General features: G+C 42.5%; 1 protein-coding gene across 1 annotated transcript in view; it reads right to left on the bottom strand.

The window, feature by feature from the left end:
- The window catches only part of LOC120986495 (venom factor-like), a 72270-nt gene that overhangs the window by 29566 nt on the left and 26701 nt on the right, over nt 1-16003 (bottom strand). The window contains exons 12-21 of the mRNA XM_040415114.1: nt 12735-12941; nt 11729-11932; nt 10651-10812; nt 10432-10561; nt 8399-8473; nt 8088-8288; nt 5574-5685; nt 5176-5261; nt 2563-2702; nt 2240-2446 (exon numbers count right to left, since the gene is read on the bottom strand). Of these exons, the coding sequence (XP_040271048.1) occupies nt 2240-2446; nt 2563-2702; nt 5176-5261; nt 5574-5685; nt 8088-8288; nt 8399-8473; nt 10432-10561; nt 10651-10812; nt 11729-11932; nt 12735-12941 (1524 nt within the window). The remainder of the gene's footprint in view (nt 1-2239; nt 2447-2562; nt 2703-5175; nt 5262-5573; nt 5686-8087; nt 8289-8398; nt 8474-10431; nt 10562-10650; nt 10813-11728; nt 11933-12734; nt 12942-16003) is intronic.

Below are 16003 nucleotides of genomic sequence, written 5' to 3'. Positions count from 1 at the left end.
ATTCGCGTTAAAAACTACTGAAGAGATGGAGGGGGTAATGTTGAATTTATGACTGTGAGAATAAAGACCCATTCTCGTTAGGATCCTTCAGCCGATTGTGCACATGACACTTTTTTATATACATTTTTGGGTTTTTTATTTTTATTTTTTAAGTCAAAGCTAGAATGCAAATCCAGCAGGATGGAGAAGTTTTTCCATTATACTGTATGTCTTTTTGTGTCCATTTTTATATTATAAAAAAGAAAAAAGTATCAGAAACTGTTAGGGCTGTGGGGGGGGCTGAGACATGATGGGAGGGGGGATAATATCTGTAGTCTGTGACATGGGGATGGGGCCAGGGCTGGCCGGGGGGTGGGGCTGATGTGCCATGGGGGGGAAGAAATGTGACACAATAGGGGGTAATGATGTGATCATGATGTGACACGAAGGGGGTGATGTAAACTTAAAAGGAGGGGGTGATGTGACATTGAGGGGGAGAAATGTGACATGGATGGAAAGGGGAGAAATGTGACATTGAGGGGGTGAAATGTGACATGGGGGTGATGTAACCGAGGAGATAATGCAAAAAGGAGGGGGAGAAATGTGACATGGAGGGAAAGAAATGTAACCTGGCGGGGGAGAAATGTGACATGGGGGGCTGATGTGACATAGGGGGGTGATTTGACATGAGGGGGAGAAATGTGACATTGAGGGGGAGAAATGTGACGTGGAGGGCAGATTTGACATAGGTGATTTGACATGGAGGGGGAGAAATGTGACAATGAGGGGGTGAAATGTGACATGGGGGGAGAAATGTGACATTGAGGGGGGAGAAATGTGACATTGAGGGGGGAGAAATGTGACATTGAGGGGGTCAAATGTGACATGGGGAAGAAATGTGACTGAGGGGATTATGTAAAAAGGAGGGGAAGAAATGTGACATGGGGGGCTGATGTGACATGGGGGGACAAATGTGACATGGGGGGCTGATGTGACATGGAGGGGGAAACATGTGACATGGGGGGCTGATGTGACATGGGGAGAAATGTGACATTGGGGGATTGATATGAAGAGGGGTGATGTGAAAAGGGGGCAGTGGACATGAAATTGGGGAATTTCACCATTTGTTTATTATATCTCAATCATATGTCGAAATTTCAATATTTACCTCCCTAATCGCAATTGCACATTTTCCCCAAATTGTGCAGCCCTAGTATATATATATTTAGGCACTATATGGGGGCTGGGGCACTGTATATATGGGGGCACTGTAAATATTGAGCACTATATGGGGGCACTGGCAGTATATGGGGGCGCTGTATATAGGAGGTCAGCAGCACAGGTACTATATGGGGGCCCTGTATATATTGGGCACTATATGGGGGCTGGGGGCACTGTATATATGGGGGCACAGGATGTATAATATATGGGGGGCACAGAATATAATATATGGTGACACAGATCTGATAAATATGATTTTGCTTCAGTTCCGTTCAGGCTCGGCTGGGGACTGCACTGCAGACTGAGGAGCAACAGAGGATAGAGGCACGTGTGGGTCAGTGGCTGCATCGGGGTGCATGGTGAGTCACTGTCCAGCCTGTCTTCCCCCCCCCTTCCTCTCCCCTCTGGGAGAATATTTGTATTGGGGCACAGTGAGGCAGAGCTTCACAAATTTTTTATGAATCTAGGAGATAAATAATAAGCAAAATAAGTTAGTGGTCAGGATGCTACATGTCACGAAACTTGAGGTTATGAGGTCAATGTGAAGTTATATGACATCCTATATGCACAGGAGGTGGGTGCGGTAGGTGCACTGCAGGGTTTTCCAAGGCAGGCATTCAGGCGATTGGAGTGGGGTCCAGGTGGGATGCTGGTGCTAGGGGGAGTTCTGGTGGGGGGGGCGCCAAAATGTAGCTTTGCTTGTGTTGGCAAAAATCCATCCTGTCATTCATTCTGCGGATGACACGCACGGCATCCGCTCGTGTGAAACAGCCCTTACTCTTGTGTCCGATCCTCCACCGCTTTCACAAATACTATATGTGCTAGCTAGGAGGCATACAGATATATAACAGGGTCCCGTTGAAGTCTACATATGCTCTGATATCCCTTATTATGACTCAGTGTTTGCATGGAACCATTAAATGACCATCTACATGGTGGAATGTTGTTGATCGTGTTTAGAATCTGTCAAATTCATTACCTCTTTACACCTTCTTCATACAGGTATGCTATCAGGACTGCATCTTTCTTTGTTACTTACCACAACAAACAAGGTTTTCTTTACACCATCAGATACATGCTGTCCAGCTGCCTTCACTTCAATTTCATGATATCCCAGGGTTAGTGGTACAATAATAAATGTTGCAGCCACAGATGAGGAAGGTGGGATTGTCACTTCTTGACGGAACTTCTTCTTGGCAGTAGAGAGACTGCAGAAGTGTTCATTGTAGGTCCAGTATACATACAACTAAACCAAAAACAACAAGATAACCGTTTATGAAAGACGAATGACTGAGACGTAAACATTCTCAGGTTAATTGACTCATCTTTCTCATTTCTATGACTGTAATGTGGTTGACTTGCCTTCAACCTAATGTTTTGATAGTTGTAGAGAATGGCCCGTATCTCTACTTGTTCGTTTCTCACCACAGAATATGGAAGCTTCAAATCAATGAAGAATTTCATCATCACCTGAATATTATGAGGTTTAGAAACACAGATACCTGCCAAGAAAAGGTAGAAACAAAAGAGAACTTTAAATTCCATGTGATTGATTACAAATATAATCTATGTAAAATGTACTTACAGTACATCACTTTTTTATATTCCCATGATCCTGAGTTACATCCTATATTATACTCAATATCTGGTATTAAACTCCAGAGCTGCACTCACGATTCTGCTGGTGGAGTCACTGTGTATATATACTACATTACTTACCTAGTACTGATCCTGAGTTACATCTGGTATTATACTACAGAGTAATGATGAGCAGCATAGGCAATATTTGAATTTGTGATATTTCACATATTTTTAGCAGAATATTTGCAATTCCAAAAATCAGCAATGTAATATGCACGTATTGTGTGCGCAATTTCATTCCCTATAACAAACAATCACACAAACGCTAAATGCCAAAAGCCGGGTATATGCAAGCCAACAACCTATCCATGAGACAGGTACAGTCAGCATACCTTACAATAGCAGCCTTGTGCACTATAAGACATTCAAGACCAGCTCTCTATCCACATAGACTTGAGAGCCAGTGAGCCTTCAAGTTGCTTGACTTTTGTTGGATGGCTTGGGGGACCTGCGCACCTAGATCATTATCATTAGCGTGCCAAAAATTGTAAAAAAAAAAAATTGGGGGATGCCAGCTAACTCTTCTCTCACTGCTTAGGAGGGTAGGGCTGCATAAAAATTTTCAGTTTTCTAATTGTCCTAACATCAATAACCTTTCTATACTGTTTTCTCATGTAAACTAATTGCATAAACATGGGGATATGGTAAAGACATGCAAATTAGCAGAATCTGCCTTGTTTTTCAGCTGAAACACTATTTGCATGTTTTTCCCATATGCCCATGTTTATGCAATTAGTTTACATGACAAAACAGTATAGAAAGGTTATTGAATATAAATGTTAGGACAATTAGAAAGCTGAAAATTTTATGCAGCCCTCCTAAGCAGTGAGAGAAGAGTTAGCTGGCATCCCAAAAAAAAAAATTAATTTTTGTCACCCTAATGATAATGATCTAGGTGTGCAGGTCTCCCAAGCCATCCAACTAAAATCAAGCAACTATGAGGCTTACTGGCTCTTAGTCAGATAAGAGCTGGTCTTAAATGTCTCATTGCACACAAGGCTGCCATTGTAAGGTATGCTGTCTGTACCTGTCTCATGGATAGGTCGTTGGCTTGTACATACTAGTGATAAGCAGGAGGTGCCATATTCGATTTCGCGACTATTTGATTGAATATTCGTCATTATTCTATTTATTGTGAATAATATGCCATTTAATTATTTGCGTATTGCAAGTTTAACTGTATAAGGCAACTTTCCTATTGGTTGGCTATCTAGAATTAACGAAGATAATGAATATAGCACTATATTCTCTATATTCGTTAATTCTAGCAAGCCAATAGGAAAGTTGCCTATGGACAGCTCTAAGTTGGATTCACAATGCGAGAATATTACATTGCCTATTTTTTGCAATAAATAGAATAATGACTCAGTATTCTATTTATTGCAAAAAATAGGCAAAGTAATATTCTGGCATAAACCGTCATCAGCTGATTCCACATAGATGTCTACAGAACCTGTTCTATTGAACGCTTATATAAGTAGAGCCCCCCGTCCTGGAGAGGGTGTCAGCAGTAAGTTTGTGTTGACGTCACTGATTATTTTGCCCTTTCTCTGATCCGTCAGAACAATAACCCCCCAAAAAACTGATCCTGTCTGTTGAGGATCCGCCTTCACTCGGTCAGCATTTGGTCAGTAATCCATCAGTATTGCTAATGCCAAAAAAAACAGGAGTGGATTCAAAACAGAGATGACACGTGAACGGAAAACCTCTGTGTTTTCTGTCAATCTAACAGTTGTCCATGTTGCATACAGCAGTTATATATATGCGTATATACACACCGCCAATACAGGGGGCTATTATATATACTACCACTACAGGCAGCATTATACTACGTGAGAGCATTCTAAATGCTAAAACTTCAGGGGGCACTACAAGGGAGCATTATAGTACAGGGGGCACAATGGAGTGGGGGTAAGAGTATTATATATACTAGCACTACGGGAGTGAATAATATTACAGTATAATTCCCTTCTGTAGTACAGGGGGCACTATAGGAGGGAGACATTATAATCCAGGCCAGACCACTACAGGAGGCAAAAAAGAAAAAAGGAGGCAAAGACGAAAGAAGTCATCATGGCGGTCTTGTCCGAATTGAGAACATGAGGAAAGAAAACATCTACAACAGGGGAGACATCACTGTATGTAATAGGTATGTGGCACTGTATTGTCCTGTAATTTTCACAGCACTGTATGTAATGTGTATCACCAAATGTGTTCAACCAATGGGTTGGATAGAGAATTTGGAAGGTAGGTGCCATTTAAATTTTCACATCAGGCAGCAAAATGGCTATAATCAACCCTGTGTACTCTCTTCATGAGAACAAGAACACTTACCTTTACTGTCAGATAGGCTCACTGCCAAAACCTCCCATGTGGTGATTGAATCTTTTAAGAAAACAGGTAGATACTTGGTGGAGATCCTGTCAAAAAATGTAATAGAAATTCATAGTGTAACCCCCAACATATCTGACAATATTGGACAGGGTGATCATTAATGCTGATAACACTTAATGATTTCCAAAATTTAAAGGGTTGATAAAAATGAAACATTTCCTATCAGGTAATTTTGCATTAAACAATGTCATTTTCTGATGTCACATTCCCTTTAAATGGGACTTAGGTGCAGCACCAGGCACAGCCCATGGACAAAAGTGGGGGTATTTCTGGAAGATAAAAAGTACTGTATATTCTTTCATCCATTCATATTCAATCCATTTAATAAGTTGACTCACCCTTTGGCATCTGGTGCTTCATTCATAACCTCTGTCTTCCAAAGCCAGCTTTCTGGGAACTGTGTTCTGGATGTTATCTCAGCATCATCAATAAATTCTTCATCTTCATCACCTGATAAAAAAAATTAATCTTAAAATATAAACCTTGTCACACAAGGGGTCATTCACTAAGCTGAATACACTTATATTCAGGTGCAGATTGCGGCGCAAAAGCTACAGTAGTTGCGCTGCAATCTGCAACTTCTCCCCGCTCATGCCAGGTCTTAAAAAGGGGCAGTGGCGCGGGAAGGGCTGGCGGGTCCGTCGTATTTACCATTTTCTACGCCTGTTTTAGGCACAGAAAAAGGTCTAAATGTAAGACAGCTAGGAAGCTGTCTTACATTTAGAACTGGAGGAGGATCCACCGAAGTTTTGAAGAGGGCTGAGATAAAAAGTTCCTAAGTGCTTCATTCACAACCATACAGGTAAGTATCTCTCTGTAATAGTCTCCATCCTCCATCTGTGGGATAACTGCAAACTAGACATTCAGCATGCACGGGGGAAATCTGCTAAAAAATGCCAGAAGTAGTGTTATTTCTCACGTACACACACACTGTGCTATTGATTAATGCAAAATCTGTTGAAAGATCACGTATACTTTAAGTACCCAAAGGTAAATAACCAATGGTGAGCTGTGAGGAGCGCCCTACGGGCAGAGAGGAGAGCCATTGCCAGCAAGAAGCAGACTGAGGTCTAGTCTGCTAGGGAGTTGAAACAAGCAATTCTGTTGGCTAGGAAGGCATGCGGGACCAGTTGACCAGAGCAGGAGAAGAAGGGCGAGTGAAGCAAGGTGGCAGCAACGGGAATCCTAGGGTACCTCATAGTGTGATACACAAATTTTCAGGCCAATCAGAGCACTTTTCCTTTGGTTAGAATCGATTTGGACCCTAGACAAATTGGTCGATCGACTTGACCGAATCGAACCTGAATTGAATTTTGAGCAATTTGTTCAGCTCGAGTAGAGTTCAAGCTTGACATGAAGCTTGGGGATCTTCAATGTTACCAGTTATTTGTTCCAGCTGAAATGGGCCTTGTAGCTTATAAAACCCATAAACCCCTTGGATTTCATCAGAAATTCAGCAAGGAGGTCCAAGTTTCCCATGGATGCATGACAATGTATAGGAAGTTCAAAACAGCCAAATAAAATGGAAGAGAGAGAAAGAGAGAGACAAGAAAGTGTAAAGAAATGTTCTAAAAAAGGTTTAAAAATAAAAAAATCCTAATTCTAAAAAAGTATACATAATTGGTATCTCCAGAAGTATTAAATTATTACTAAAATGAAATTATTTAACCCGCACGGTGAATACCATGAAAATTTTAAATAACTAGCAGTGCAAACACTTTTTCTTCATCCCACCCATCATTTAAAGGTCATCTGTCAGCAGGTTTGTCCCTCTGACACTGGCTGACCTGTTACATGTGCGCTTGGCAGCTGAAGGCATCTGTGTTGGTCCCATGTTCATACAGTATGTGTCCACATTGCTGAGAACACTGATGTTAATATATGTGAATGAGCCTCTAGGAGTAACGAGGGTGTTGTCGGTACACCTAGAGGCTCTGCTTTCTCTGTAACTGCTGCATCCTTCCCTCTTTGATTGACAGGACCAGGAAGTGTAAATGTGATCAAACCTGGTCCTGTGAATCAAGGACGTGGCAGTGGCAGAGAGAGCAGAGCCTCTAGGTGTAATGGTAACGCCTCCGTTGCTCCTAGAGGCTCATTTGCATATATGAAAACATCCGATTTCTCAGCAATGCGCGCACATATAAACATGGGACCAACATAGATGTCTTCAGCTGTCAAATGCACCTACGACAGGTCAGACAGTGTCATTGGTACAAATCTGCTGACAGATGCCTTTTAAGTCTCTGCTCATTCTGGGCTTAGGAGTCATTTTCACTGTCCTAATCAGTGATGAACAGCTAATTTAGCTTGTTTTACTAAAGCCCACCCATTAGTGCCGGTGACATCACTGGGAACACTGCTAGGCAGAAGCAGAGTTTACACTAGACTGTTGACTGAATACAGCATTTACAACAGACTATGGACTGACTGACCGCAGCCTTTACACCAGACTATGTACTGACTGCAGCGCTTACAATGGACTATGGACTGGCCACCAAGTTGGAGAAAGGGCAACTGTGGCAGGTAGACCCTAGAGGAGTGTAGCGTCAGCAGATAGCCATGCATCTAAGGGACATGCTCATTCTCTCAGCTACATTAACGTTTAGATTATTAGGGCCTCCATCACTCTTTTTGCCCAGGGACCTCCACCTTGATAAGAACGTCAGTAAGTAGGATCTTTTCTAGGCATTGAAAGAACAGATGTTTTGAATGTATAAAAATCTTTTCCCCGTCATATTATATATCTGCTTAGCTTCTCCTGTTGCCTACTCTGTTAGGTGAGTTGGGCCCTCATGCTGACATATTTAAGGGTTTATTAATCATAATCTATGATAATTTTTTTCCCATCTTACTTCTTCCATCTTCATCAGTTGTTTTGAGTGCACTCTCAACTTCCCTTTGCTTTTTAATATGTTTGCAGCAATCAAGGAAAGCAGCGATACATTTCTCTCCATCCATAATGAGGTGAGTCCGACGTTCACAGCTGTAACCCATAGGGTTGTCGAGCATGCCGTCTTCACAGCATTTCTTCTCCAGCCCTATATATTGTGATGCTGGAAGGATAAAGTAGATCATTGTAGGCTTTGTAACTACTCCAAAAAATACAGATACATAAATGTGATTGAGGGAATGAAGAAATGACAATATATTGTCCCAGTTTTACCTTTTTTGTTCCGTTCTTGAATAATTAGACCAGAGGAACGTCTCCTACGCCTCAGATTTGGTTGACATAAAGGCTCTGTGGAATAATTTGACATTGAATAACTTTCAAAATAAGCAGCTTCAAGCTTTCCAGCTCCCCTTCATTTACCATCAAGAGGTCCATCAAATGTGCTCTAATTTTTTACTAAAGAAGTATTTTACAGTTAGTACATCCTTAAGATTCCTCCTCAATATTGGACTACCCTACCCACCAACAGAAGTAAGGCATATGACAGTAAGTGAGTGAGTAAGTGAACCTGTGTAAGGGTGGGTCGTGCTAGAGGGAGAAACCACAGTGGAACAGCTGAAAATTGGGCTACCTGCATGGTAGTGACAGTGGGTGGAAAGTTAGGTGTCAACGGTGTCAAAATTGTAGCCCTGTACCTGGGAAGATGCATATGTTGGGGAGCCACCATTGCCACCTATGCTTTGTGACTGTATTTAATGTACAATCTGTACATCGTCTCAAGAAGACTGTGGGCAATTAGTTTAGAGGCTATAATATTATACTGCTGTATCTCAGTAAAGTTCACTGTTTTATACTGTGTCTTGACTGTCATTGATTTTATTTGTGACACATTCCCAGCCTTCTGCTCGGCTTACTGTGCATATGTAGTATCCCAGAGGGACACTACCGCTCCCACACTCCTATTGCTAGCCTGTTTGCCACCATTGTATTAGTTTACACCACCAACTGTACCACCAGCAACAAAGTGTAATTTTGTTATATGCAAAATGAAATGTAATGTACCTGGTTCACCAGCAGGTGGCAGTTTACCTGGCAGAGATCTTTAGTCAGGGTGGAACTTACCATTCCATTCCCCACCCCCTACTCCTTAGGGGCAGAAGTGGGTTAGTCCTACTTCCTACCAAGTCAAGGGTTGCAGGAAGCTTGAGTGGAGTTGAGAGTTGGAGCGAGAGAGTGAAGCAGCATGGTGCAGAGAGGTGAGGCTTCCCCTCACTGCTGCTTGGGAAAGTAGCTAAAGGAGCAGCCCACTCAAGATATATAAAAGGCCTTAGTACCCTACTCAGCAAAACGGGTCACATGATACCTCACTCTCATATGAAACTGAAGCTGATAGGAACCATACTGAAGCCAAAGATCAGAACAGCAGCAGAGCGATTAAGCAAAGTATGCCAGTTTACCATTAGCCTGTTGGAGCCAAGAGCCAAGAGAAAGATCAAGTATTGTTTGGATGACACAAGTTTATTGCAAGTAATACCGTTAATCACCGTTTAACGTGACACAAACTATTAGGCCTACAACTTACCACTCGGCATTCCTAAACACTGAAATTCGATCGCCCTGGGGAGCCGCCAATTGCACAACAGTGAAACCACTGATTTTATGGGTGATCCTCTCAAAGAAGATGGTCACAACATACACAATATATGATGGAGCTAAAAATCTCTCACAAGAATTCTGGTCAAGATCAAAGAGTGCTCTCCTCACAAGGAATGTCCTTTTGAAAAGGTTTCATTTTATAAAGTTCCTCAAGTATTTCCTTATGTTTTATGTCTCAGAAGTGGCACCAATTTTGTTGCCTATCTCTGAATCTACTAAATAAATTAAACAGAAAGGTCTGTTGAGTAATATTTAAACCTTTTTTACAATTACTGACCAGATGCTTTTGTGAAAAAGACCGGATCAGATTTTGATGTTCCATTCTGGACTTTTTTGGGCAGTAGATGTCCATAACCTGAAATGTTTTTTGTTTAAACACTTTCGGAGAAAAGTACAATAACTTCACTGACTTGTATAAATCTCTGTGGCTAGAGAAGTAACTCAAGTGTCATCAAAACCACACATGGATTATAGTTTCTTTTAAATCATATGGAACTTTTTCAAAATTAATCAAAACCTAACTAGACATGGCTCTCAGCATATCCCCTTACTCGAGTGATCAGTGATGGTTCCAGTTTACGCAGATCCCGACCCAGCCTCTATGACATTTCAAATCTGAAAGACAATTTAAATATATGATAAATGATCACCTGATCTCTGAGGAGTTGCCATTGCGAAGCTTGTTTGCAGGGCAAGGCCAGCATCATAAAACACTCCTGGTGCATTGGCACCGCTTCCTGCTGTGCAACCAATGTCATATTTTTCCACCGAATCCCAGACCTTAACAGAAAGAAGAATGACTTTCAAGTGACACTGTGCTTTGCATATGTAATAACTATTGTGATGCATGTTCCTTAATTATTACTCACCTTTCGCTGGGAGATCTTTAGTTTACTGTTGATCACATAGACACCTTTATCAACAGCCACCAGTCCAACGGCAGCTTTATGGTCTGCTTGTAGTTTCAGCCTCAAGGAGGCTCCAGGCAGCTGAACAATATTGTCTTTGTCCTTATCTCCTGTTATCGACAGCTATAGGAAACAGTCAGTCATTAAAATATTTTCTTTTCCTCTCCTAGGTCAGCATGCTAATTTAGGCCCCCAAGGTTCGGGCCAACTTTCACCAAACAAACTCACTCATTTGTCGGGAGATTGCCCCTTTCATGTGGTACCAACAATCCTCTTTTGTTGGGTGAGCATGAACAAGTGCAGTAGAGATCATTTATTCACATACTGCAGTGATCAGCGTGCACTAGTTACCATAATTTTCCTGCGGAAATTATCTCTGCTGTAACGTTCCTGATTCCTGATTATTGTCCACTCTTTCAACCTATATAAGCTTTCATCACAGCTTTCTGGTCGAGTCTCCCTACCCTGTAATCTATATGAATTATTGCCTGTTATCATAACAGTTTTTAGATGAGACTTCATTGTTACTAAGACAGGAAGTGATGTCATTTGATAGATGCAGACAGGATGACATCATTTAAGATAGACATGATGTTACTGAATTTAGGTTTTAAGATTATATCTGTGGGTAAGATATAGCTCTTGGGCTGTAAAGATACCATTGCGCTCCTATAATACCAGGGATAAGTAAGAAGAGAGTAAAGGGAAGGGGAAGTGTCATAAATTCTTAAAATCATGACCTTTGTCGGGATAATTATAGGCCCGAAAGAAGGGAAGAAACTAAAGAAAAGGGGACAGTAGGGAAGAAAAAGACATGTAACGGAAGGGGAGAACTCAGTTGATGGCAAATAAGTTTGACCCTATAATTTGGAAGCTTATAGATCTGTAGATACCAAACATTGTGTGCTATTTTAAAAAAATTGGCGACGATAGCCCAATTTGCACAGGCTTGCAAGTTGTAGTATTTTCCCCTGTTCCAAAATAGAGGGGGGAAAAACATAATACTGGTACTAGTCTCTCTAATGGTGAATTTTCTTACCGTCCCCATACAGGTATCCTCCACATCAATCCAAACAGAGTCAGCCACAATTTCCCGAACTGCTCCAGTGGTCACGGTATAGTATGCCAAAAAGCGAAATGAAGGGATAAATTCTTCTGTTATTGGCAGTAACATAGTCACATGACCCTGGCCCTTCTCCCTCACTTGTGTCCCCACCTTCATTACCCTTCCTTTGTTCATTATCTGTAGAAAAAAGCATCAATGTCAGAGAACAGAGAATCTGGGAAAGTTTGGTAAATTTTTTGACTACTTCATCCGAGGAAACTACTTGCAGATAGCAAGGTTACTACTACTCAACCTCCATGCCGCAAGTGCTCATTAGTGATACACTGATGTATAGGGGTTGGGGATCATGCCTATGACCATATTATGGATCTATCTTGTAGTACATATCTGTAATATAGCAGTTGTAAAAATGTGTGGGCCCTAGTATGTACAATATCATACAGAGGCACGTTTAGGTTTTTGAAAACAATCGGTCCATGTCAAAGTAGATCAAAGATTAACCTACATGGTGAGATCTGATTTTTTTAAATGGTGCTCTACTAACAGAAGAGGAACTCGGTCAGTTCAGGATCCCGTATTGCCTCAAGATTATATAAATATAGGGGAAATAGTAATCTCTTTAATTCTAATGTCTATACATTCAGCATGTCTGTTATAATGGGCCCTCATGACAGCATGAAATATAGGACTGGCTTGTGCTGTCCATGTTAGTTCATTATCATGGTTTGTCAAGGTATGTCCATGTATTTTATGGACAGCCTATTGATTTCAATGACCACTGTGGTGTAATTCATTTCGCCTGGGGTGGCGCTGAACTGGCTGCCAATTCCACCACAGATTACAGCTGATCAATGTGGCTGTCAGAATGGAGATACTATATGGTTATCTTATTTTAAGGGTACTGTTCCAACAAAAAAGCTAAGAACCCCTCTCCAAAAATTTATATAGGTTAAGCCAGAGAAAAGAAAAGGAAAATTACCACGTAGTTGAAATGGGTGATCTGGTTTTGAACGGCATTGTCATTGTTCCGGATAATAAAGGTGATCACTGCATTCTCTCCTAGTTTCAATACTCCTCCCGTGACACTGAGATGTAAGTAGTTGCCATGGAGGGGTTTGTAGGCAAAGGCCGTCATAGTGGCAAAAGCTTGTTTTTCCTTGGGTGTTTTTGGATCTGTTGTGGACACCTAGAAGTAGAGAGAAGAATCTGTGCCATCTACAATGGAGTAGTAATAAAGTGGTAACTGTCTAATAACCAATATTCATAGTTAATATTCATAGTCAATAGTCAATATTCAAGTCAAGGAGAGTTTCGGTCGGCAGTCGGAGGTCAGCAGTGCACGTGCCAAGATCAGTCCTAGTGGAATATAGAAGAAATCCCCGCACTCGCTATTTTCAATCAGTTAGTTTTTTTATATTGTTCTCGAAAATAGTTATAACTAGAGATGAGCGAATTTCTCAAAAATTCGATTCAGCCTGTTCGCTGAATTTTCTGAAAAAATTCAGTTTGAAGTTATTTGTGGCGAATCGTGTTAAAAACAGCTATTTCCTGGCTGCAGAGAGCCTTTATAGTGGTGTAGAATAGAGATGGCCTTGCGGTTCGCCCGGTGGTCGTTTCGCGGCGAACTTTGCGTGTTCGCGATTCGCCGAACATGCGAACATATGGAGAAATTCGCACCCGCCATATTCTTTTACATTGTGAAGAACTCTGACCCATGACCCATGGTACAGGACAGCCAATTGAGATCCGCACTTCCGCATCTGTGCTTCCGTTTCCACAAAAAATAGAACATGTCCTATTCTTGTCCGCAATTGCAGACAAGATTAGGCATTTTCTATTATAGTGCCAGCGATGTGCGGTCCACAAATTGCGGAATGCACATTGCCGGTGTCCGTGTTTTGCGGATCCGCAAAACACTTACGGACGTGTGAATGGACCCTCATAGTAAAATTATTAAAGGTTACGTTTTATCTTCATGTATATTCTAATGGATTGCCTTTCTTGTAAAATGTTCTAATATACTTTATATGTTAGAAAGTATATTATAGTGCATTTGTATTGTGCGGCAGTTGTGAGCGGTTCTGCTGCGATACTGCAGGTATATAGAGGGACAAGCGTTATTGGAACAAATCATTTCTACTGGTGTGATATACCAGTCGCCCCCCAAAAAAACAGATTGAAGCGGGGTGTTATATACCAATATACTTTCTTTATAGTGCATTTGGGTACTGTATAGTGCATTTGCGCATGCGCGTACGTGAAAATTATATTGCCGATATTTCACATTGAAAACAAAAATGAATGGAGATCGCAAATTCGAATAATACATCTGGTATGTCACTGTCCATGTTGTGGGACTATTTGTGCACTTCTAGTAATTATTTCTTGGCTGCAGATATGAGCTGAAGATTTTTTCAGGTTTGCCTGCCGTTAAAATGAATGGGATCCGCCGCGAACTTGCGGTTCACGAACATTTGATCGCGCGATCGCATTCGCGAACCGCCCCGGCAGATGTTCGTCCATCACTAGTGTAGAACACTGTGCCTCGCAGTAACACGCATAGGCCTGCTGTGGTAGTGAAACAATACTGTGAGTCCGTATGACATGCAGATGACAGGCGTCGCTCTTAGAATCACTGTACACTTCACTTACTTGGGCATTTATGAGGCCAAAACTGACCAAATAACTCAAGTGTGAACTCAGCCTTACAGGTGTTAGCGCCAGATATGAAGAACAGTGCAGAGGCCCAAGATCCTACTATAGCGTGGAAGAGGGCACTGCTTTTTTTATACCAATTCACTGATTCCACACCTGTTCTATTAAACGCTTATACAAGTAGAGCCCCCCCGACAGAGTGGAGAGGGTGTCAGCAGTAAGGTAGTGTTGACGTCACTGATTATTTTGCCCTTCCCCTGAAGGGGATCCATAACCCCCAAAAAACAGATCCTGTCTGTGGAGCATCTGCCTTCACTCGGTCAGCATTTGGACAGTAATCCATCAGTATTGCTAAAGCCAAAAAAAAAAACAGGAGTGGATCCAAAACAGGGATGACACGTGAACAGAATATTTGCATGTCTTCTGTGTTTTGTACCCACTCCTGCTTTTGCTAGCCAATTCTGATGCAAAATAGGAACCATGTCACGTTGTGCGTCTCATTTTTCCTTCCTTCAGACATATCAGAAGAAGGGTCAAATAAATGATGAGGTCAGCCAGTCCAAAAGGCAAAATAGTGGCCCAGGGAAGTGGGGAGGGTGGGAACAGCATGAGAAGTCCACAGAGTGGCCCTATGACATAGTGGTGAGGTGGAAGCAGCATCAGGAGGAGACCACAGAGTGGCCCAAAACCAGAGTCTGGAGGTGGTAGCGGCATCAGGAGGAGGCCACAGAGTGGCACAATGACAGTGTGGAGGTGGCAGCATCAGCATCCGGAGACCACAAAGAGGCACAATGACAGAGTGTGGAGGTGGCAGCAGCATCAGGAGGAGGCCACAGAGTGGCACAATGACAGTGTGGAGGTGGCAGCAGCATCAGGAGGCCACAGAGTGGCACAATGACAGAGTGTGAAGGTGGAAGCAGCAGCAGCATCAGGAGGAGGCCACAGGGTGGCACAATGACAGTGTGGAGGTGGTGGCAGCGGCAGCATCAGGAGGAGGCCACAGGGTGGAACAATGAAAGAGTATGGAGGTGGCAGCATCAGGAGGAGGCCACTGGGTGGCACAATGACAGTGTGGAGGTGGCAGAAGCAGCATCAGGAGACCTGAGTGGTGAGGTGGCAGCAGCATCAGGAGACCACATCGTGACCCGTTGACAGAGTGGGGAAGTGGGTGGCAATACCAGTACGAGCTGAAGATGGTGGGTGAAAGAAAGAGCACTTGGCATCAGATGTGTGGCATCAGGCAGGTGGCAGCATCAGAATAGTACCTGAGGCAGGTAGCCAGAAGAAACCGGTCTCTTTTGTCATAGTGCTGCTGGATGCTCTAGTAGACATGCTATTTGGTTGTTTTACTGCCTCATTAAGCAGTTTGCCTCCATGACACCTGCCCCCCATTTCCTGTCCTATTTCATCCTCATGGAGCCCCTGCTGTCTCCTTTCCTCCCTCATGTATCCAGAACTCCTGTTCCATCCTCCTATTGCTGTACTGCACAGGCCTCCTGCCACTACTTCTTGTATGAATCCCCCTCAGAGCCCATTGCACCTACTTGCTGTGTCCACCCCTTCTATCCATCCAGGGCCCCGGGCCCCTGTCTC

The sequence above is a fragment of the Bufo bufo genome, chromosome 1, assembly GCF_905171765.1.
Source record: "Bufo bufo chromosome 1, aBufBuf1.1, whole genome shotgun sequence".
In the NCBI taxonomy this organism is placed as follows: Eukaryota; Metazoa; Chordata; class Amphibia; order Anura; family Bufonidae; genus Bufo; species Bufo bufo.
Note: the sequence above shows the minus strand (reverse complement) of the source record. Positions and strands in the feature narration are given on the sequence as shown.